Source organism: Camelus bactrianus, chromosome 12, assembly GCF_048773025.1.
Source record: "Camelus bactrianus isolate YW-2024 breed Bactrian camel chromosome 12, ASM4877302v1, whole genome shotgun sequence".
Taxonomy (NCBI): Eukaryota; Metazoa; Chordata; class Mammalia; order Artiodactyla; family Camelidae; genus Camelus; species Camelus bactrianus.
Genome location: NC_133550.1, coordinates 55,777,901 through 55,802,864, shown reverse-complemented (window position 1 = coordinate 55,802,864; position 24,964 = coordinate 55,777,901). Strand labels below are relative to the sequence as shown.

The window sequence follows — 24,964 nt, the reverse complement described above, 5'->3', positions numbered from 1 at the left end:
TGCAAAAAAATAGAGCTGCTTTGTTACCCATTCATTCTCTGTTCTTGTGCTAAGCTCTGTACCGACTTAATTTTACTGCACAGTAGCACCACAAGTCCGCAGCTGGAGTCTCTCAGCACTTGATGAAGATGGAATTCGGGATGTGTGGATGGGCAGTAGGTGGTGTGGTGTGATGTGGGGCAAAGGGTCTGAACCTGAAGTGGGTTTGAGTGCCCGCTTTGCTTTTTCTAGCTTTATTGAGATATAAATTGACTTACGACACTGGTGAGTTTAAGATGTACAGTGTGTTGATTTGATACACTTATCTGTTGCAGAATGATCACCACCATAGTTTTAGCTAACACCTGCATCACTTCACATAATTACCATTTCTCTTTTGTGATGAGAACAGTTAAGATCTACTCTCTTAGCAACTTTCAAGTATATTATACAATATTATTAACTATAACCATCATGCTGTACATTAGCTCCCCAGAACGTATTCGTCTTATAACTGGAGGTTTCCATCCTTTGACCAACATTTCCCCTCACCCCCATCTTCAGGTAACCACCATTCTAATTTGTGTTTCTATGAATTCAGCTTTTTTTAGATTCCACATAAAGTGATATAATAGTATTTGTCTGTCTGACAGTTGTTAACTCAGTATAATATTCTCAAGGTCCATCCATTGTAGCAAATGGCAGGACTTCTTTCTTTCTCATAGCTGAATACTATTCTGTTTTATATATATATACACACACACACACACACACACAAACATACCACATTTTTATCCATCCATCCATTGACGGACACTTAGGTTGTTTTCTTATTTTGGCTATTTTGAATAAAGCTGCAATAAACCTGGGAGTGCAGATATCTCTTGGAAATCTTATTTTCATTCCTTTGTTTCTATATCCAGAAGTGGAACTGCTGGATCACAGGGTAGCTCTATATTTAATTTTTTGTGGAACCTCCATCCTGTTTTCCACAGTGGCTGCACCAGTTTACAGTCCTACCAACAGTGCACGAGGGTTCTTTTCTCTCCACATCCTTTCCAACACCTGTGATCTCTGGTCTTTTTGAGGACACGAGTGCCGGCTTTGTTACTTCTTAACCTTCTACTGAGGGACAAATTGCATTCCCTATTTGTGCCTCAAATATCTTCTCTGAAGTGGAGATGTTCGCCTACCCCTTGATGCTGGATCAGGAGCAAATGGAATGAAATATTTTGTGATGTAGGCTGTGCAGTTACCTACATCATCCCCATGTTTGACACCACTTGATCTCATCCTTACCCCCCCAAACCCTAACTGCACCAGAGGAGTTAGTCATATTATTGACTAATTTCACGCCCCTAAATTCTCGAGTTCTTCATCCAGAGCTAACGCCTCCCTGTGATTCAGAAGCCCTGACATTGAGTCCTACTTACTTTCTCTTCTCAAAGTAAGCTAGAATGCATTCTTCAAGCACAGAAGATTTGTGCAGTCATTTTAATTTCCATAAAGAAGGAATTTTCTGGTTTAACTACAATAAAGTCAGCTTTCAAAATCTTAGACTTGTATTAACAGAAATATCTGTGTTGTAATTCCATGTCTAGCAAAAGCAGAGAGAAGATGGTTGGGATTTTTTTTTTTTATGAGCTAGAATAGTGGAGATAATGTTATATCGAACTATAGGAATTTAATTACCTCATTCTACAAATGTAGTTTTCAAATAAAGGAGTCAAAAGGATTTCCAAAGCTATTCTTCTGAACTGTGATATAAAAACCCAGAACACATTTAGTAGATGTAAAATGTATTTCTGTACATTACGAGCCACAATGAATGGGAGCATAATGAGAAACACGACATGGGATGGAACACACAGCGATTAAAAATCTCTTTGCTCCCTTTGTAGATGTACTGCAGTTTGCTTCGAGTTTTATATGCTTGTCACGGTCAGGATGGGCATTTCTGGACTGTTTCTGATGGGTGGATTTCATACTGGGAAGAGGTCTCCCAGAAAATGGAAATGCTGTCATGGGAGGGCTTTGGTCTAGAGAAGGTGTAAGGAAGAAATGCTGAGAGGACTGGGAGGACTGAATCGCCTGGGGGGCCACATCAGTCTGAAAGCCTGTCCTTTCTAGCGTCCACACAAAATCCTGAAAATTGTGAAGAGAGTAAATCCTAAGAGTTCTCATCACAGAAACACTTTTTTCTCCCGCTTTTTCTATACGAGATAATAGATGCTCACTAAACTCCTTGCGGTAACCATTCCTCAGTGTACGTACATCAAACCATTATGCTGTGCACCTTAAATTCATGCAGTCAGGGGTGTCGATTATATCTCAGTAAAACCGGGAAAAAGTCCCCATTCCCTCGGCAGTGGAGGGAAGGCAGGGTGATTTAGGGCTTCCGTTACGAGAAGTCTTTGCAAAAACCTTCGTTTCTCTTCCTTATTACAAAAGTGACATATATTCATTGTAGAAAAAAATTTTTTAAAATGAATAAGCAAGGAAAAGAATGTAAAGATCATTTGTAACAACACAGCCGTGATAACCAGCGTTAGCATTTTGGTGTATAGCCTCCTAGTTTTTCTGAAAAGTCATTTTACCACGTCAAATAAAAACATAGTAAAAGGGAGTTCTGGCTCTGGAAGAAGGAGCAGTAGGAATGTTCATCCATTTATCGGACACTTGTGCCGTCAGGAGAGACTATCTTTTACATCAACAGAAGGAAGAAGAAATTGGAAGCACTCTAGACTTACGGACTTACAACTTTTCACTCAGGTTAAGTTGCAAAGTGTTTTAGGAAACATCAGATGTAGCTAATGAGTTTCGTTTGCTTTTCCTTTTTTTTTTGGAGAAAAAAATGAGCGGATAGCACTTTTTAAAATTGAAAAAAACTTGGTTTTCCTATGTATTTCCATCTTTGGTCTTCAAATTTTGCATTGTTCTTGTCCCCATTAGTGAGTGCTGCTTTAATCAATGTTCACCCCTCCTGCTGTTCTTTTTTTGAGTAAGATCATAAACGCCCTTTCCCACAGCACTTGATCTCAGGTAATCATACCAGTAGGGAGGAAAAGGGAAAGCTGGGATGAAATATAGTGAACCCTACTATATATACGACACCATGTGGTTTTCCTTAAGCCTGTGCACTTTAGGGACCGATTAGCAAGGCAGTATGTCTTGGGTGTCCAGAGTGCAGGCTTTAGGGTCAGATTACCTGGATTCGCAGCCGGGTCCATCACTTACCGGCTGGGCAGCCTTGGATAAGTTAGTTAACCTCTCAGTGACCTAGTTTCTTCATCTTTAAAATGAGAAGGATAATGCTATCCAGCCTTGTAGAACTGTTGAGGATTCATGAGATAATACATTGTAATTCTGCTCAGCCCAGTGCTAAGTGTTCAGTAAAAACCGGCTAGTGTGTTTGACATGACCTCATTCTTAAGTATCTAGGTGACCATGCTGGTAAGACTCAACTGCAGGAGAGGCCCCTGGAGAGAATTTCTGCTCTTGGTGTGCCCTTGGTTAATTCTCTGACTTTCAACAACTCAGGTTTTCCTTTCAGAAATGCAGACTGTGCAGTTTCTATTACAAAGGGGTTTTCACTGGAGACAGCAGGCTGCTTTGCAACATGAAGTGTTTTAACCATAAATGATCAAGGTAAGGCCTCCCCTAAATGATGTCAAACTTCTCCCTGGAGGGGGAGGAGGCCTCCCCTGAGTGAACGTGGAGTGAGGCAAGTTGCAGGAAGCAGGTGGGGAAAACAAATGTACAGATACTGTCTGTGCTTTTCAAGCAGGTGAGGAGTAATGCTGTTCGTTGGTACAGGCAACACTCCCTTAGGAACCCCAGAAAGCCGTAAATTTGGGGTTTCAAATCTTGGCTGCTCCTCCTTCTGAGTTCAAGTTCCTGAGAATTTAAGCCAGGTATTCACAGTTTGGCTGTAAAATGGTTGCATTAACATAAAAGTATGCAAAGAAACTACTGGAAGAATTCCCAAAGATGTTGCTTGCTCAAGTTCTGAGGCATTTTGGATGTGTCTCCATGTATATACGCAGACGTCCTATGAACTAGCAAGGCTTAAAAGTTCTCTGAAATAAAACAAGGAGAGATACTTTAATATGACATACTTTAGAAACATGTAAATGTGTAGCTCTCACAAAACTTTTTTGGGGCTGTTCACCTTTTTGTCTCTCAGATATAATTAAGAAGAGTTCTTCCAAGGTAAAAGTCAAGGTTATCGTCGGCTTGAAAAGAGCCATTGGATTCTGCTTCTTTGCAAAGAAGTTTAGCAAAGGCATGGCCTTGTTGGATTCCTACTACCGATCTTTTCCAGAGCTCTGAAAGCGTTCAGTGAATATTTACTGAGCATCCACTATGTGGGAGGCATCGGGAATTCAACTGTGAGACAGGTGGACATGGTTCCGCTTCTTGGGGACTTACAGTCTAGTGAAGGCTGCAGATAAGCAGTTAAGTATAACTTGAGTGCAGAGATAGGGAAAGGAGGGTGTTTAGGTCAGTTTCAGGGAGAGGAATCAAAGGTGGTTCCTAGGGCAAGACTTTCTCAGCAGTCAAATTGGTAATTTTTAATTTGCTATCATATATATGCTTGCTGAGAGAATAGATGCAAATACTTCAGGAAACCTTTGTATCCCAATGGGCTGTCTACATGTTGCAAAGCTCTTCCCGCTGGGATTCAGGAACTGCTGACCTGTGATGAAGCCCACGCCTCTCAGGAAGGGGAGTCTGTAGAATCAGAGCCGTCTTGCATTGATTTAGCATTTGGCATGTATGTATTCATTAGAGTCCCGCAGTGGCCCTGGAGGATGGGCAGGACTCATTACCCCCAAGCACACTCCCTGCTATCCGCATGGTGCTATATACACAATTGGTGCCCAGTAAACACTTGGCAAGGAAAGGAATCCCCATTTTAGAGATGCATAAAGGGAGGCTCAGACAAGTGAAATGACTTGTCTGAGGTCGTACAGTAAAATAAGGGCAGAGGCTGGGCATCTGGGTTTTCTGTGTCCTGATCTGGTGCACCAGACCACTTCTCAGGAGTTCAGGATGTCAGGGCAAGGTGTAAAAGCAGGCGAGGCAGCAGAGACAGACACTTGGGGAGTCCCGGAGGCAAGTTATTGCTACAAAGCTAGATTTAGGGTTTTTAAATCATGTTGTCCTGGGGGTTCCGGCTAATGTCTGTGGAAGAAAAAAAAATTATATATTTAGCTCATGTCTTGCTTAAATGTAAAGAATGGCCAGCACATCCACATCAGAGGTTCTCATGTAAAGGCCCAGACTCCCAGTTTCTCCTGAAAAGACCAGCCTCTCTAACAGTCTGCCTTTACCTGAGACGCACTTGGCCAGAGCTGAGTTGCTGTTCCCATTAGATGGGACATATGATACTGAATTGGGAAGTGAAATTTCATCTTCAGATATCTGCCTTTCCCCCTTTACTGACTAGGAGACTCTGCTGGTGAGGAGAAGGGAGACGGAACAGAGAGGCTGGCATTCCAGGCAGCAGCAAACACCCAGGTTCTCTTGGTAGCCAGAGCCGGAACCAGTTTGGCAAAATAGCTTGTCATGAAGCACCAAAATATTTCAGATCGTACCATTCTTTACTGTCTCACGAATTCTTGCTGTCCTTTACCAGGTCTATTTTATGCCTGTCAGATAATGCATCTGTATCCAATGTAGGCAGATTGCTGTAGTTTAAAGCAATACAACGCAGTATTTAGTTTTGTGCTTTTTAATATGACTTTTTAACATAAACAGGATGTGTTTCATTTCCAACCCAGTTTATCGATCCCAGTCTCAGCTCTCCTGAGCTGGGCTAGTGGCAGTGCTGTTTTTCACTGGCAAGACTCGGAAGACTTGGCTTCCTGTCATGGCTAGTTTCTAGTGTGACAGACCTGTGATGTGCCATGTGACTGGTCCTGGGGCCACAAGGGAGACTGAAGGCATCTCCCCCAGGGCAAGCCAGGGAAGGATGACTGTAGGCAAGCTAGACAGGCCCCCATCTCTCCCAGCACACACCCAGCTCAATTATCAAGAAAGTGGCATAAATATCAAGTCCTAGGTCCTGCAGCGCTCAGTCACCGAGAACAGAGGTGGGCAGTGTGATCCGGTACAAAAACAGGGATGTTGGGGGTCAGGCACAATTGGTTCCAATCCAACACTTTCGCCCCTAAACTTTCCTAAGTTATTTGATCTAAGTCACAGTTTCCCCATCTGTAAAATGGGGTGTGTGTGTGTGCGCGTAGCACTGACATGTAGGAAGAATTCAGTAAATGTTAGTTATTCATTTTATTTTCTCCATCTTACAGACAAGGAACCTGAGACTCAGAAAGGCTAACTTTCCTAAGGTCAAAAAAGAGGCGAACCTGCCCTTGAACCTTGGCCTTTCGCTCCAAGGCCGATGCTCTAATCCACCATGTTACGTTACCTTCACAGTTTCTGCCTCTGGCGGCTGTTGTGATCACGCCGTGAGGGGTTTCGCTTGGTGGCAGAGTGGAGGCTTCAGGCACTGGCAGTGATTATTAGTAAAGCCAGGGCAGCTCAACTGAGCTGAAATTCCATCTAGAGTTTCAATTACCTACAGGCCCCCATTGTGACAGGGACCCCAATTCATAGGGAAATCTTTTCAACCTCATTTGCACGTACAGATGGTGAGTGTCGGCTCTGGGTGTGAGAGATGATGATGGTACTGGTGATGGTTAGTGACTGGAAAAGAAACATGACTCCATGAACAAAAACCTAATACAGAGGACAGCTCAGTGCAATGGAGCGGCGAGAGTGGCTCGCCCTACTAAATGCACCTTTCTCTCCAGTTTTCAGACGTATAATCATTTCCCAAGAGTTTTGGTCTTGCCTGGAAAGAAATAGCCGAGAAAGTGCCGGCTTTTTAGTCCTGATGTCTGGGAGGGTGTTGCTTTCCGTAGTGCAGGAATAAAAATAAAACGGCCCTCTAAAGGCGGTGGTGACTACCCGTGGCTCACTTGGGAGTCGGTAAAAACCTCGTTTTTCATACGCGCCTCGGAGAGCTGACCTTTAAAATCACCACATCTGGGGAGAATGTGTGATTTGATGCAGAACGTTTTAGGGCAGGCCACGCGATGAACGGCTGAGAGAGTCCTCATCAGTTTTCTTCTCCTTCAAGGTGCTCAGCATTGCTTAGGTTATAAAAGTCAGTTCTTGGGCACTGCCAAACCTACAGCATTTGCTTAAGTAGCTCTTCTGTGCAAAGCAGATGAAACTTCTATATAAATGGAATGCTGATCCATGCACCTGGTACGAAAATGATGGGTGTGTGTGTGTGTGTGTGAGTCCTCAGAGTGAAGTTTAGCCATTTCAAGGTAGCTAGTTGTAAAGTAAGTTCAGCAAAGGGTCGTTTGTAAATAGATGGGATTTCTGTAAAAGAAGAGCCACACTTGTGAATCGCTTGGTCAGGGCGTCGGTGCGCTGAGACTCATGCACAACATCTAGGGTCCTGGGAAAAAAACTGAATATAAAACAAGCCTTTGATTTGTGAAACCCAAATACCGGCAGGTTCAGGAGGCATTAGAAAGTAGCCTGTTTGTGCTCCTAGTATCCTTTTGAAAGAGCCACAGACTTTTGTGGCAAACAGAATCGGACGGCTGGTCATCGCATAAGTTCATCTCCAGGAGGCAGCAGCATCTCTCACGTGCTGTGGTCTGATGCAGGAAGGTCCAGGCAGGGCTGCTCATTCTGAACCATCTGGACTGTGGGGCACTTCAGGGGCTGCATGGATCACAGCCCCACTCCTCCCACCCTGGCCAAGCGCACTGGGCATTTTTCTTGGATGGTGCAATCTTCAGAAACGGCAAACTGAAAACCATCCCCCTCCCCCGACACGATCGGATGAGGATCCAGATGTCGGAATCCCTGGGTGTTCAGGGTTGCTAATGGAGGCCAGGAGCCACGAAACCACAAGATTGCTGAGCCTCTGCCCGAGAGACCTGCCCATCAGACTTCATCCCGGCTCCCGAGGGCCCGCAGGGAGGCTGGCTCGTCCCTTCCTCGCGGGCTCCGAGGCCCATGGGCTGGTGTCACGTGGGACATAGACAGAGGTCAAGGGACCAGTCTGCCTCTGAAGCTGAAAGTAAAACATGATTTGATGGCCACAGTAGAGGGATTTTCATCTTTTCAAAAAGTCTGTAATATTGGAAGCTGTGCTGAGGGTAGGAGTTACTGATCTGGAAGATTGGCGTGGAATCTTCCAGATGGGCCCACTGGGAAATCCTTTCTTGCTTAGCCATTTCCCCCCTTCCTTCCATATCTGCAGAGTCCCTGCTCCCTGTCATGTAGGGTGTCAGAGACCAGCCTTGAAGCAACAGCATCAAGTCAGACCCTGTCCTGGACCTCAGGGTCTGGTGGAGGGAACAGGCAAGAAGACTGGAAGTTTCTGTCTGGATCCGTACGTGCTACACTGAGGGTAGAGGAGGACCCCCTGACCTGGCGGGCTGGCAGGCTGGCAGGAATTAGGCCGAGGGGCTGAGCTGTGACCGGAGCATCCTGGGCAGGGGGACAGCCGTGTGCAAAGGCTGGACGGGAAACTGAAGAGAGCCCGCTAGTCTGCAGCACGCAGAGTCCCTTGAGGGGTGGGCAATCGGGACGAAAGGGCTGAAAGATGAGGCTGGAGGAGGCAGGGGTGAGGTCCCGGGGGGTCTTTTCTGCCATGTGAAGATGTCTGGACCTGCACTCTGGGACGGTGGGGTCTGTGAAAGCCTGTAACTAGGCCACCACATGGCCGTTGTGACCTGACGTCGAGCCCTGGGGACGGAGTGTCTTGGAGTGGGTTTTGTTGGCGTTTTCGGGCTGGACCAACAGCTTGGGCAGCACTGATGTTCAGTGGAGGCTTGTCGTTCCTGTTAGTCCATGAGCAGGAGGCAGAGGGTGAGATGCTTCTTTTTTATTTTTCTAATTAAAAAGTACCATTCAAGCCTGGTATAAAAACTAGTAAGTGTTAAATGATAATAAGTCAGGTGGCCTCCTTCGAAGTTGGAAAGGCTCTCAGATATGCTGAAGAAGGGGCAGTAAAACTGAAATGGCCAGAGGGCACGTAGACAAATCATCCATTTGTACTTGAAAGCCGCCAAAAAGATACAGGAAAGGGTAGTTAAGAAACACACAGGAAAGCCCCGACTGAAACAGTGCTGCTAAAAATCACCTGTGTCAATGGATTCTTCAAAAACGTTTTCTGCTGATGCTTTTTTTTTTTCCCTATGGATGTGCCTCTTACATTTAATGATTAATTTTCCACAAGGTTTACCATAATGTTTCCTCAGAGCTTAGGTTTTTACATTTTAATTCATTCCAGGGCTGTTCTTAACCTAGGACAATGTATTGCTGTTTTCACAATTCAGGGTCATTGGTTTTTTCCTGGCTGACAAGACGTTACTCAGATCCCAACTGTCTTCTTTTTCTCGACTTGTTTTTGTCTGTCTTGGTGGGAGGAGAACCACTGGTGAACTAGGCGGTCTCTGCCGGGGCAAGTGGAGCCTGTGGTCTGGTACATTCCATAATCTGACTTACCTCTATCTTCCTATGATTCGCATTTTGGGCTCCCATCAATCACCCCACTCCCCCAGCCCCTCAGCGGTACCCTTCCCAGTAACGGCCTCTCTTCCCGGGACTCGTCTGAGATCCCATTTATCCTTCAAAGTCTGACACAAGCTTCAGATCCCTGTCTTCGGAGACAGGCAAGCACACTGCAATTTTAAGACAGAAGTTTGTGGTGGGATAAAATGATAGAGCATTATTATTATATTCGTCCTGTCTCCCCATGCGTATTGTCTCTTTCTCAAGCATAGGGACCATATCTTCAGCTACTTTTATAATCTCAACTAGAGCTCAGAGCGGTAGGATTTAACAAATATAAATTTTAAAAAAATGTATTAAGTTGTGATCTGCTGAGAGCTACAGTGATTTTCATTTAGAGGCTCATAGTAAAATAGGAGTGTGCGGATAGCTAAGTGTAGCTGCGCCTGCAAGGCATCTGGACAGCGATACCTAGGATCTAGGCGGTGACTGGCCCCCAGTTCTGTGAGCACATGGCAGGTGGCTTCCTTTTGCCAAGGGGTGGCTTCGAGACATGGTGTGAACAGCCGGTGGTAACGGAGCGGCTGAAGCCCCCAGACTGCAGGAGACCAATGTCTTCCAGCTCTAAGTTTCCAGCATTTCTTACACTTGTATTTTACACGGGACTAGCCCTGGGTAAACCAATGAAGCAGGAGGAATCCCCCTCTGCTATCTTTTGAGGCCCAGCCCCACAGAGTGTGTGCCTAGTCAGGAACCCTCGCTCTGCAAACAAAGTCTGGGGGTAATCACTGCAAATTTGGTTTTATGTGCGACTCTTGGGAGTGTTGGCAGTTTAAATGGTCAAAGAAACAATGAGCAAATTGCTGTCTGGTGGGAAGTCTCCTACCTTGTGACAATTAAGTGGTGATTGGGAGGCTTTTTGGGGGCAGTGAGACCTCCGTGGCTTAAGCAAGGCAGCCTCCATTGTCACTGTTGTCTCCGGATGTGGATTGTTTCTATCCCAAAGCTTCCTGCTTAGCTCTCAAGCCTCATTCCTGTTCCAGTCCTGTTATCATTTGCAGTTTCAAGGTTAAGGGAATTTTGGCCAAAGGTGAGAAGGTACTTGCTGCCTGTAAACTGAAATTTGATGCAGCTGAAACTCAGCTGGGGCTGAGTGATAGAGGGGTGAGTGGGTGGGAACCTTGGACCCACTTCACGTTCTCAACATTTTTTCAGTTGTATTCTTTGACATGCTAGTTGTTCGATAGAAAGATGTAAGAGAAAGCAAGGCTGTGAGACCCAGGGCCCTTTCTCTGTGTTGTTGTCTGCATTTTTATCTGCATCTATGGGAGGTGCAGACCCTTGGTGTCGGGACATCTTTGCGTGGCATTCTTCCTTTCTGGGACTGAGCCTTTCGTTGTGACATGGGTACCAAACAGAGGAGACGTTCATTACACTTGTGCGGGGCAGGGTCCTGAAGGCCCCAGCTTCATAAGTATTGGGAGTTTATTTTCTAGATCATGACGAAGTGGTGGTGAGGGGCGGGGGGTGGGTATAGCTCAGTGGTACAGCGTGTGCTTAGCATGCACGAGGTCCTGGGTTGAATCCCCAGTACCTCCATTAAAAATAAATAAGTAAATGAACGTAGTTACCTCCACCCCCTCAAACAAAAAGTTGAAAAGAGATTGAAAAACGTGTACATCTCTTTAGTTGGAGTACGTGACTTAGCAAGAGCTTCAGGCACCTAACACCAGACATAAGAAGGATGTCTAGCCTGTCATTTATAACTCAGCAGGGACCAGGTGGATTTTGTTGGTGTGCTCAGTGGCCCTGGACTGAGTTCCTTCCTGCACGCACTTGCTGCGCGTTTGGCTAGACCAGAACCGGCGCAGAGTGGTGTACTATCAGCAGTGACCTGAAGATGGCAGCATTGGGCGACCTATCTCATTTTCCTACGCGCCCACCTGCTAGCTCATCCTGGCTCTGCCCCACCGCCCTGTTTGGATTTCGCATTGTCACTCAGACCTTCTTCTGCTTAATGACTGTTTGTATGTAAATGACTCTGCTTTCCTCCCAGAAAAGAGGTCCGATCTATCATTTCCTGTTTTGGTTTTCAGTGAATGATTACATGTAATTATATTCAAATAAAATATTTATAAATAATTACATATAATTAGTGGTATGTAAAACTTGGAATTCATGAGCTCAGCTTTGATGAAAGGTACCCTTCAATTTGAGAGGTGTTAGTCTTTGGATTATTATTCGTTTCTGTTTAAAAGACCTTAGTGGCCCAAGACTGCTGTTTTCTTTTACGGGAGTTCTTAAAAGGTTTAGGGTTTTTTTTTGTTTTGTTTTTTGGGTTTGGGTTTTTTTTTTTTTTTTTTTTTTTGGATAATAGGTAAGATATTTATTTGGTAAATCTGTAGGGAATATATTACAGATTCACATCTGGAGAGTGCTATGAGGAAAACAAATTTTATTTTCTTAAAATTTCAAGGAGCAATTAGTTACCCTTGAATTCTGCAGGGTCTCCAAGGGGTCATTCAGTCCAGCTTTAAGCAGGCTTTGCATTTATTTATTTGTGGCTTGGACAGTGTTTTACTAAAGCAGAGTGCACATGTGCACAATCACTGAGAACTTTACCCTCAGTTAAATGGCAAGGTTTACAGCTTCTACACTATTATCTTTTTTACTTAATTTAACATTATTTTGTTTGATTTTATTTGTAGGCTTTGGATTTAAAACCAGACAGAAGTCACGTGCAGTTGCCCCCTGCCCCCCACTAATGATCACACCCAGGATCTTTTTGCATTTTGAGTTCTCCACCGGCATTAAAAACAGAATGAGAAAAATTATCCCGAGCAAGTCCATAATTCAAATTTTGCCAACACCTGAGGTTCGGGAACATTTTACCATTTCTCTCTAACTGTGAGCCACACCTGGAGCTGCAAATGGAAAGCTGTCTGGAGGCAAAAGGTCTAATTTTCTGGGAAGAGGCGGCTGTAGAAACATCCTCTAGGCTCATTCCTCAGTTGAGGACAGCGGGGAACCAGAGGGAAAGGCAGACAGGCAAAGAGCAGATGGAGCTGTGTAGGGTCAGAGTCTCTGGAAGGATTCCCAGGTGAGGGATGGGGCCAGAGAGCGTTCTAAGCAACGGGAAGGAAGCACCCGGTGGCTCTCTCCTCTGAGGTTGCTCTGATTCTAGAAGCACAAGGACCAAGGATACACTGATGGATTTAGCTTGGAATCTTTAGTTGAGTTGACGCAGACCTTTACATTCCTGCCTCAAACCAGGACAGGATGCCAGATCTACGTGAAGACCGCATGTGTGGTTCCCAGATTTTTTCAGGGGCTCTCTCAGCTGGCTTTGATTTGTATCATAACCATAGCCATGCATTATGTATTAATTACGCACATCATAGGCTGACCTACATGCTCCTGTAGCTGGCTCCATATCTGCACTATTCTGGAGGCTTTTGAACATGACAGCATGTTTTTTTTTTTTTCACAAACTCTTCTATATTCAACATTAAGGCTGCAAGGATTCCACATCCTGTGCTATATAAATGCAATACAAATGAAAGAGATCAGCCGGAGACACACTAAGAAGATGCCACGAGATTCTAGTTTTCCTGACTTAGACTATAATTTCCCCATTTTTTGGTGGCAAGGGAAATTGTGCATCAGTTAGTCTTTTACCTGGAAACCTTAAAAAGTGACAGATGTTGAGCTCCTAAAACGCTGATCTCTAGATCTCTTAAGTGTCACCATCTAGACTGGTCCCGGGTAAATCACTTCCTCTCCTTAAACCTGCGTTTTCATTTTGGTAAAATAAGAGACTGAGCTTCCAGGCTGCTTGTTGTATGACTGTATGATCACCTCGTTCCATCGTGCCCACAATTGTGCAAAATTTTTCGGAGGACAGGCTTGAGGGCTGTATTTTAACTCTTCTTTCTTTTCTGTAACTGAAGTATATGTGACTTATAATATGATGTTAGTTTCCGGCGTAGCACGTAGTGATTCGATGTTTCTGTGCATTACAAAATGATCACCGTGATAAGTCTGGTTATGGTCTGTCTGCATACAGACTTGTTACAATGCTATTGACCGTATTCCCTGTGCTGCACATTACATCCTCTTAAACACACATTCACATCCCTTATTTTGGTTCTTCTCCTGAGGCCTCTGTGATCCTGACTTCTCCCAACCCCCTGCTACCCCAGCCCAAGTCACAGTCTAAGTCGCTCAGTACCCTTGTCTCTTGGCTACCACCACCTTCGAATGGGTCTGTCTGCTCCCACTCTTCACCCCCTACAGTCTGCTCGTTACCCAGCACCAGTGTGATCTTTCGAAAATAAAATCAGAACCCATCTCCCTCCTGCCTAAAACCTTCCAATGGCTCCCCGTTGCCCTAGGAAATACAAGTCTGTCCCTGCCCCTGGGCCTTTGCATTTGCTTTTTCCTTTGCTGGGAACACTCTTTGCTCTAGAACTTGACACAAGTGGCTTTTCTATTTCTTTAACAAAAGACTGATTTTCAAGCAGGTTGCAGCTTAAATATCACTCTGACAGAGAGACCTTCCCCAACCCCTCCATCTAAAACAGCCATTTTGTCTGCTTGATAGCTAACATGTCACACGATTTTCTTATGTGTACAGCAGATTTCACCTGGAATTATCCTATATTGCTGATTTTTGCTGTTGTTATTGTTGTTGGCTGTCCCATCCCAGTAGCATGCTGGGTGGGACGGGAACTTCATTGCCTTGTTCTCTGCTAGGGCAGGGTCAGGTGTATAGTAGGTTTGTAGGAGTGTTTGTAGAAAAAGTGAATGAATGAATGAATGTCGTAGGCCGGAAAACTAAGCCCAGAGAGGTTGTGGTCACATAGTTAATTGGAAGCAGGGATGAGACTGGAACTCAGCCTCAGTGTGTTTCTATCCTCCAAGTCCTGTAGCCACACAACAAACCTGACTTAGAAGTAATTCATTTGCTATTTATCTATTCACCAAATATTTATTGAGTTCTTACGATGTTTTTGACACTATCCTTTATCAGTTGTTCTCAGCCAGGAGTGATGTCGCCCCTCTGGGGACATTTTTCAATGTCTGGAGACATTATTGGCGGTTAAAACTGGGGTGGGGGTTGCTCCTAGCATCTAGTGGACCGAGGCCAGGGATACTGCTAAACATCCTGTAATGTACAGGACACCCCCACCCCAGCCAGGAGTTATCCAGCCTAACGTGTCGGTACTGCTGAGACTGGGAAACTGTTCCAGATGGACAGACAGGGATACTGCCCTCATGGAGATGACAGTCTAGTCGGGGGAGACAGATGACAAATAGCACATGCCACACATAAAGTAGAGACTATGTCAAAACAGTGGTGTGATGGGAAAGACAGACAAGTCAGAACAGAGTAAAGAGGAGTGCTGGCGGGGGCTCTGGATGGTGACGACAGTGGCAAGGGCTGTAATTTTAGCCTCTTTGGGACATGAATTGGGAAAGGAAATTTGGCCTCTGGAGGTTCAGCTCCGTGACCTGAAATGGCCAGTCCTTTGGGTCCAGACCACTGCAGATCACTGACCACTTAACTTCAGAGAGCATCCTCACATTTAAAAAAGCATAAAACCCTCCAGAACCAGGCAACATCTGAGCCTCCAAATAAAAATAGAGCAAACTGCCACAGGCTAGAAATAATTCTTCTTTTCTGTCCCCTTTCAGGGGTGTTTAAATTCTCTTCTTTCTCAACACCTTCATTGCTCCATCATCAGTAATGCAGGACAGTGTTAATTTGATGTAATTTTTTTTTCAAATTGAACCCATGCCCTTGTGCATGCTAGGCATGTGCCCTACTACTGAACTGTACCCTCCTCCAATTTGGTGTCATTTTTATTGCTTATTGTCAGTTTCTCATTTTCCTCTCAGAGCACAGATAGTATGCTTTCAGCCCCTCTCAAAAGCATGGTGAGTTTTTTGGTTGTACAGAGATTTCTCTCTGTCTAGGCTGATTTCCTGGGAACCCAACAGAAGCAATTGTAGATTTTAATATCTTGGGGAAGCTGGTAAAACTCAGGCAAATGAAATGGTCTTACTATATGTATTTATATCTGCATGTAATTATATATATATGTAGGTGCATACAGAGATATACATTTAACATTTTGCTAAGGAAATGGTAATTTGGTAGGCATATACTTGCTTTCTTGATCTCTCTTTCTTTCTTCAGCACACATTGGCACATAGTAGGAACTCAACAAATGTTTGTTGAATGAATAAACAAACGGCAAAAAATCCGTTTGGTATTACTGAATTCCAAGCCATTTTTCCACATTTACATGGACTTATTCATGTTACTGAACCACGGCTTAGTAAATATAGTAGCATATTCTTATGGTGTTATCACTGTGACATATTCATTTGTTTCTAAATCTGTGCTTTTTAAAAATTTTGAAAATCATTGCAGGGGATAAGATTTGATGCATAGGGTTTCAGAATCCAGGAAGCATCAGACTCTTAGTAGTTAATACTTTTCCCATATACCTGTAACCTAGGGAGGGATTATTAAGCAAAAGAATAATGACAGTAAATGTTCTTGATTCAAATGTATTTAAACTGACAGTGCTGAAGAAATTATGCACGGTGCACCATTTTATTTCAAGTGTCACTTTATCCTACAGAAGAACTTGTTGCCCAGTTCACTGGATGTGTGTCCTTTTTTTTTTTTTTCTTTTGTTCTCAGTGCTATTTCTTCACAATTGAGTTTGGCCTTTGCAAGCAAGAAGGGCAGCTGCGGGCATACGGAGCCGGCCTGCTCTCCTCCATTGGAGAATTGAAGGTATGATGCTGTGAACGAAAATATCCTTCCCGGGCAGACTGGTTCAAGGTCATGGAAAGTATTGATTTGTCTGTCAGAGCCTTTCTACTCGCAGAGGCCCCATAAATATTTAGTGCAGAGGATCTGGCACCTCCTGTGTGAGTGCTGACCTGACTTTTTGCACTTCCGAAAATGGGTCCTGCCTTTGCTGGGTGTGGGGTGTGACTCAGATGGATGAGCAGCCGTGTGCACAGATCAGCAGGGATGACGAATGTATGCTCCAGTGCTGGGGGACAAATGACTGGCCTACATGTAGCACCGAGGAGCGGGCACTGAGCTCGCCCTGAGCTACTGATGGAAATTCCCTCGTGAGGGTGGCTTGGCTACTCTCTTTTCTGTCACCCTCATGGCACCCTTGGGTTCCCCAGCGTCTCCTTCCCAAAGGGGAATTTGAGGTTATTTTAGCTTCTTCAAAAATTAATGTAAATTAAAACATTTATGGGCATATGCAATTAAAAAAAAACCCACCTAAAGAAACATGTGGTCAGACACGTATCTAATACATGTAGCGATGCCTAAGCGATGATAATTTTTTTTTGCCTTAAAATACAGTAAAATGATCATTTTTTTTCAGAAATATTGGTATCAGGGGCATTCTGATCATTTAAATATTCTGGTTACTTAAGAATGACTATCTATACCATTGGGGGATGGCAAATTCTGATGAATTTAGAATGCATTGTGATGTATGATCTGGAAATGGTCCTGAAAATAATTTAACCTTTCTTTGACTATTCAGACTAAGATCGAGATTATAGACTATCCTAGGGTTTTATTTTGAGGATTGATTATCCTTACATAAGATAACTGGATATATATGATTATTGGATGTTTGGATGTTTGTACTTTTGAAGGGTGCGGTTGAACTGTAGTTGCATTGAGTCCACTCACTTTATGGCATCATTCCTTCCTTCATTCATTCTGCAGACGTTTGGCTGAGCACCTACTACGTGCATGTACTGTGCCAGGCAGTGAGGGTACAAAGACAAATAATAATGGTGAAGAACAAGAATACAAAGAAGATAACAGGGAGGGAGGGTGTAGCTCAGTGGTAGAGCACATGTTTAGCATGCGTGAGGTCCTGGGTTCAATCCCCAGTACCTCCATTATATAAATAAATAAACAAACAAACAAACCTAATTATCCCGCCTCCCCCCAAAATAGAACAGTTGCTAAATAAACATTAAACAAGAAAAAAAAGAAGATAACTTCCTCAAGGGATACTTAAATAGACCTTAGTGTTTTCAGTGCTTTAAACATAGTCACCCACTTAATTCTCATAACAACCCAACGGGATAAGTAACATCATTCTCACAGATGAGAAAACTGAGGCATAAAGACATTAAGGATCTTGTTCCAGGTCACACAGCTGATGAGTGTCGGAGGTGGTCCCAAGTCCAGGCTCCAGGATCTGAGCCTGGACCATTAGAGTCTATTGCCTGGGGTCCCTGTTTTCAAGGTGCTTACACTCTAGTGCAGGAGGTAAACCAGCAAGATGATACATAATCACAGTGTGAGTTGTGCCTGGGACGTTTTGGGCCACACCTGGGAAGGCTTCCTGACGAGGGTCCTGCCGTGCACGCTGATTTTGGGGGAGTGGGAAGGATGGATAAGGGGAGGGTGAGGTGTGGAATCAGTCCGCAGACAGCAGTGTGCGCGCCCCACTCAAAGCCTGGCCTATTATGGGAGCTGTCCGAGGTCCTGCCTGCCTTGGAATAGATGATAATGTTTGATATAACAAAAACCCAATGTAATGTGGTACAGTTTTTTTTCTTCCCCCAGTAAGTTCTACACAACAAAAAAGTTCATTTGGGATTCATCTCAGTGCCCTGGCCAAAGCCCACAGCGATAGCATGATGTAAGACTCATGCCTTCTGGAGAGTGTTTCTTGATTTCCCTGAAAAAAGAATTAGGCAGAAAATTCTCCTGAGCTACATCTATTTACATTCTCCTCAGAGGGCTTATAAATTACACCAGAAACAAAAGAAGCAAAATCTCTCTCATGGTCCCAACTTCCGACAGGGTCCTCTGGTCTGGCTAATGAGGCATGTGTAGGCAGCAGTGGGGTGAATCTGTTGTTTTTGTTCCTGTTGGTGCGGACCGAGTCATCTGGAAATGGAAATCAGCCAGAAACGTGGACACTGAAGGGCATTGTCTGCCGTGAGTCTTCTCGTTCTGGTCCATCAACTCTGGTCATTAGCATTCTTCCATTCCCAAATTTCAACACTCCAGCATCCCCACGATTGCTCCTTTGGACCATTTTTACAACTCAGAAATTCTTTCTATAAGAAATGTCTTCTGATTGTTCACAGAGAATACAGAACATGAGACCTTTCCTTAGCAGCCCTCCCCTCAGCCCATCCCTGCCCCACTCGGTGTGAGCGTCCAGAACCCTCTCACTGTGCTCATGAAGACGTCTGTCCGACATTTATTTGAATGAACAAAGGCTAGTCCTGGGCCCAGGTGGGATGACATTATTAACAGCATTATAATAATTCCTGTGCAGACGCACTTACAGTTTTGAACGCAGTCACCTTTTGCGGTAAAACATTTCTGCTGTTCCAGCTGCAGCCCATACGCTAGGTCCCTGGTAAGTTGTTGGAGGTTTTGATGTAGTCTTTATAACTTTTACATAACTATCCACAATTCCTCCACTTTCCTTGAACGGAACACGTTTTAAAATGTGTGCTTTAAGAGGCTAAATTTTCCAGGATGTAAATGTCACACTTCACAGCTGGCCAGGTACTTCCGAGTGGTGTATCTGTAGTTTGGAGGATAACTTTCATTTTTCCCTCTCATTTTTTGGGACAGTAATGGCTTATTTTTGGACAATGCTTTTTTTTTTTTTTTAATCTTTGAAGACAGAAATGAAATAAATATAGAAATGATTGTAAAAGCTAATGTAAATCTGATGACTATAAAGACTTTTCTTAATCTCAGCAATGATTGCTCTCTCATTCGAATTATTTGTTCTGTGATGTACTTTCAGGAATCCCCAAAGTGTATTTGGGAAGGGCCTTTTCATATCTTCATCACTGTGGGAAGCGGTTAATAATGAGTTAGATCACCTGGAAAACTGCCTTTTAGAAAAGGTTGAAAATAGGATAATTGCTTGCTGTTCACCCATGCTCTGGCATGTGTTTCCTTTTGCATCTTTTCTATCTCAGAGTTGCCCTAAATATATAAGTTTCTCATTTAAAAAATTAGTATTCACTCATTCACTTATTTTATTCAGCGAACTCAAAATTGAGTCTCAGATTTCAAGGAACTTGAAGTCTCTGGAAGAGAAGAGCTAAGAAAGTGATGATTATAGGTCTTGTTGAATCTCATTCTCTCGGAGAAGCAACAGTGAAGTTGGTTCACATTAGGTGGTAAGGAACTGATTGCCAATTGATGAATGGGCTGAGTCTTATCTCAAAAAGTTAATCCATCTCAAAAGCAAAAGGCAACTTCCCCTTCTTTTTCATGGGTAAGAGTGAAGTCTAGTTCTTTGTTTCCTTAAGGGCAGAGATTAGATTTTTTTCTGTAAATGGCTTTAGCACCTACCCCACAGGAGTCAACGGAATATTGCATACGAACACATCAGTTCTGCTTTTCAGTTTTGACGAAGCTGATGGTTTTAAACATTTTAACTGCTATTATTATTTTGGTTTTAGTTTTAGGATACCCTTGCACAGTGAACTTATTGCATTGCTTTTATATAGCTGTTCATCAGCATTCATAGGACAGCTTTATATTTATTGCAGTTGTTCATATTGACTACCACTTGCCGCAACTCTGCGAGGAGGTCAGAATCACTGCCGGGTGGCAGAGAAGAGGCCCGAGGCGTCCGTGGGTTCCCTGAGGTCGTCCAATAGGTCAGCGGGGTGGCCGGAGCTGGGACTCAGAGAGCATCTGAACTCTCATGCCTTTACCACGTACGGGTGGCTCGCCCCTCCCTTCCTCTGTCCTTTGCTTTCCTGAAGCAGCGCTGTTAGTCACGACCAAGCAAGTACAGGACTCCAGGAACTGGAGAGGGTCTTTGGTTTCTATGGAGGGGTTACTTGAAGAGGGAGTTTGTTCCCTCCCCTCTGCGGCTGATTCAAACTGCTGAAGCTTTCAACATCACTGATAAAATAAAATGCAGTGCCATCCTCAGCCGGTTTGGCAAGAGGGACGTCGCTACCCCGCTGTGTTTGGTTAGCAGGGAGAGCATTTGAGGGAGGTTCAAAAATGTTACATACCTACGTACATATACAAATCTGTATGTTTATTGTTCGAAAGAGGGAAGAGATGATTGTAGTGTGAGTGGTGAGGTGTTTGCCAATTTTTATTCAGAATCTAGGGTCCAGACTACCTAGACTTCACACTTAAGCTTTTTTCCCAACTGTAACCAGTCCTAATATAGAGGGTGAGGATCACAGGTTTATATCTAGAAGAGTTGAGATCATAACTCTGTGTTATTGCAAAGGCAGGTGGCTGGGAGGAAGGAAGATTTTAAACTGATGACCTCAGGGTGGGTGCTGTTGCGGTCCAGGACCCAGCAGCCCCAGAGCTAGGACCACGTTCCTTTCTCTGTGGGCTCCGAGGAGCTGCACTGATGTCGGAAGGTACAGGTGCCTCTGTACCCCAAGCGTCATCTGGAGGCTGAAGTGGCAATGACAGCGAGATTTATGGAGCACTTCCCACCGGCCAGGCACTTTGAATGAGTTAACCCCGTTTAATTCTTCCCACGTTCCTAAGTTATAGATACTGTACGTATCCCCATTTTCCAGATGCACACTGGAATAGGCTTACAGAGATGAAATAACTTGCCCCCAGTCATGTAGGAACTAATTGGGTTCTGGCAAATTGCTGATGTTGAAAAGACTTTTTTTTTATATAAAAGGCTGGACTGGTAAGTAAGTTGTAATTTGTGCACTAAAGCTTATTAATTGGTAGCGGCTGTCTCGGTTGGAAAGAGTGGGAAGGGCTGCTCTGGTCAGTTGGTGCTGGCTGGGCTGGAGGTGGGGGATGGTGGTGGGAGGGCTGTGTATTTGCAGGCCCTGTGATAGCTGTATGGCAAGAGGAGCTTTAGAATTCTTGTGGATAAGATCTTTTCAGTTGATCAAAGAGGAAACTGCATCCTAATGTGGGGAATTTTCACTCTTTTGGTCAGCTACCTTAAGAATCCAGGTCTCCCGGCTCCAGGTCCCATGTTCTTGTCTTTCACACTATGGGTAAATCCAAAACAGCCCTCTTAGAGAGCATTTAGATTGGAGGAGGTGATTCTCAAACGTTCCTGCACTTTTAAAATGGCTTGAGAGTAAAAGACTGTCAGCCAGATTCTCTGAGCATTAAGAAGCCTCTCTCTGCGGGAAATTGGATGAATTCTTGCAGACTTCAGGATATCAGGCCGTTCACACTTTGGGAAGGATTCCACAGAGTTCCCTGGAGGCATCAGGCAGTTTGACTCTATGTTTACAGAGAATCAACTCTGGACGTAGAAGAGAGGGCATCGCAGCTGCTCCCTGAAACCAAGGTGGCTTAGAGAGATGTGGATCGGACTTGAGAAGCAAACTGGGCAGCTCTACTGCGCAGTGGGCTTTGGAATCAATGGAGACACGAATGTTATTTTATAGCCCTTGTGCCACGCCTTAGTGTTCAGAAACAGGGGACCTTAGGGGCTGCCTGGATGCTCCTGGCAGTCATCACACAGGAGAGCTCCCCCGCAGTAAATGAGAGCACTTACAGGTATGATCGCCACCTCATTTGTTGGCCTCACTCAGTGGCTGCTCCCCCGACTCTGGGCTCTTTGCATTCTCCGGGCGAATCTTTGGGTACCATTATCATCCTCATATTTGTAACAACCAAGGAACAGAACTGGTCCCATACTCCATGGATGGAGGGGACCCCAACAGGTAACCAGCATGTTGGACACATCAGGATCCTGAAGATAGACTGCACTGTTGAAAGCTTAGAAAATCAGCTTCCAGTTTTCCCTTTGATTATTACATTAGGCAAGTGTGAGATTACACTGCCTAATGGTCTTTGCCTCAAATTATATGCTGTGAATCCACTGACTTTTCTTGAAGTCTGGGGCAGAGCACCTTGCCCTCTGGGAGTTTCCTTGGTCTGCTGTCTCCCCCTTTACCTGTTAAAATGACAAAATGAGCTCATCATAGTATTTAGTACATTTTTCTAAAACAATACTGATTTCAGCCTCCGTTACTGGGTGCACACCTTCCAGAGACATCCTCTACCCATGGTGACTGCTGAGGCTGCTAATGTCTTATCACAGCGTTCCAGACCAAAGTGGATATGTTTCATCCTCTTCTGTGCTTGTCCTTGACCCAGTGAAGTCTTTGGTGCAGCAGGGAAGCCCTGAGGGACCCATGGCTTAAATATGCATATAGCCCGTTCCACTACCCCTCTGCCCAGGGCCCTGAATGCGGGGATGAGAGCGTGCAAACCTCAAGGACGCTGAGTCAGCCACTGTCCTCCTTTTCACGGGTCCTGATGGATAAAGGGGCAGTTAGAGCCCCGTACTAAATAAAACGCACCCAGAGCACATGGCTGCAAAGAAAGCCACTTGTAATTCTAAAAAGCGTGGCGAGCCAATAGGAGCCTGATTCTTTGCGGCGGAGGCGACGGCTCTCATCAAAATGCATTTTGTTTCTTGAAACTGTGAAGTTGTTTTAAGAATGTGGACAGAATTATTAGTCACATGGAACTCCAAGTCCCCTGCACTGCATTGAATCTAGCACAAATGCATCTGCTGGTGTTGTGATATTCTGCTTATAATGAAGTTGTTCTGTGGGCCAAAAAAAAAAAGTTCACTCTGAGAAGCCCTCTGCATTCCCTTACTCACACGTGCTTTGATCTGGACAACGGAACTTTGCAGGAAATCAACTCACCCACGGGACAGGACCCTGTGCTCTCCTCTCTCGCCCGTCAGTCCTTGGGTTCACAGCTGTATTTTCAGACTTAGGAAACCACCACCTCCTTCGTGGAGACTGCAGATCATTCCACGCATTCTGAAACTGTTGGGGGAATGCACCAAGAATACTGAATAGGAAAGGTTTTTCAGTGTTTCTCCAGGAAACCTTAGCAGTCAGAGATGTGAAGAGTGCTTTGGGTGGAATCCAGAGGCTGGAAGAGAGTGTCTTCCGAAGTCACCTGGCCCAAACCTCTCATTTACACTTGAGGAAACAGAGGCCCAAGGAGGTGAAATCATTTGCCAAGGTTATCCAGTTAGCAGAACACCTGGACCGGACCCCGAGTTTTCTAACTCAGTTGAAGGCCGTTTCTGCTACCCCTTCCTCTCTCTGCCTCGCTCTCCCAATGGATTTACTCTTTAAATGAAGAAAGAGAGACTCTAGTTCACAGCTGCCTGAGTCTGAGTCACTTTGGACGCCTTTAACCTGCAGAGTTTGGGGATTCATCCAGATTTACCAAATAAAATTGAGGTCTGACTGTCTGCATGTTTCACAAACTCCTCAGTGATTCTTAGGCATATTCTGTGTGCAAACCACCATCCAGGGGCTATAAATAGGCAGGTGGCACGTGGCAGGAACGAGCGCTAATTTTTAGCATCACTGAGTTTATCTGGAGAGAACAGTCATCCACGGTTCCTTGCTGTTTGCAGTGCCAGTCATGGAGTGAGCTGAATAGGGCTAATGATGGTTCAAAGAGTAATTACATTAGTTTTCCTGTTTCCCTAATACCTGCTCCGGGCATAACTATAACTATTAATATTAGCTCTTTTTTTTTCCCACCTGGCAATATTTATCTGCTGTATATTGCTCCACTGTGCTTGGTGAAAGGTAAATGAATGCTTTGCAGGTATCCTCTTATGCAGGCCCACTCCAGCCTCTGTTGATACACAGTACCTGGCCTCAAAATGTCTTGTAGTGAGTTCACAAATAGTTCGGTCAGAGTCCCAATTACCTCTCCACGAAGGTAATTATTACTTCTGCCGTTTAAGGGAAATTTCAGTCCGTTGCTCATATTTAGGACCCTATTTATGCTTTCCTGCTTCTATTCGTAGCGGAGATTTAAAATTCCATTTCTGTGGGGATACAGCTGTGAAGTGTCCTTCAGCATGAATTTGGCTGATAATAAATAACATAATACTGTAATCTCATTTTTTCCTCCTCTGCAGCTAACAGACTTAAAAACAAACAAACAAACAAACAAAACCCCTTAACAGTCAATTTACCCTGCATACGGGAGAGTTCCTTATTTCATGGTAGATTAGTAACCGAGCAGTTCCATCAAACGACGGAGCTGTGTTGTAGCCGTATGACATCGTGACACACTGGAAGCCTCATTGTGGGGTTTAACGGGTTTTGCGGTGTGTTTTGCAGCATGCGCTTTCTGACCAGGCGTGTGTGAAAGCCTTTGACCCAAAGACCACTTGCTTACAGGAATGCCTTATCACCACCTTCCAGGAAGCCTACTTTGTTTCAGAAAGTTTTGAAGAAGCCAAAGAAAAGATGAGGTAACTGTATTTTCCTTCCATCCAGAGAAAATAACTTGAAACATTTTTTTTTTCTGGCTCTGTTCCTTCCTTCTCTCCAGCTCTTGAACCAAAATGGCTTGATTGCATATCTTTCTGGTAATTTT

General features: G+C 44.4%; 1 protein-coding gene across 1 annotated transcript in view; it reads left to right on the top strand.

Annotated features, from left to right (window-relative positions):
- TPH2 (tryptophan hydroxylase 2) overlaps window positions 1–24,964 on the top strand; it is a 96,629-nt gene that overhangs the window by 57,179 nt on the left and 14,486 nt on the right. Inside the window, exons 9-10 of the mRNA XM_010958860.3 lie at window positions 16,244–16,339; window positions 24,706–24,839. Of these exons, the coding sequence (XP_010957162.2) occupies window positions 16,244–16,339; window positions 24,706–24,839 (230 nt within the window). The remainder of the gene's footprint in view (window positions 1–16,243; window positions 16,340–24,705; window positions 24,840–24,964) is intronic.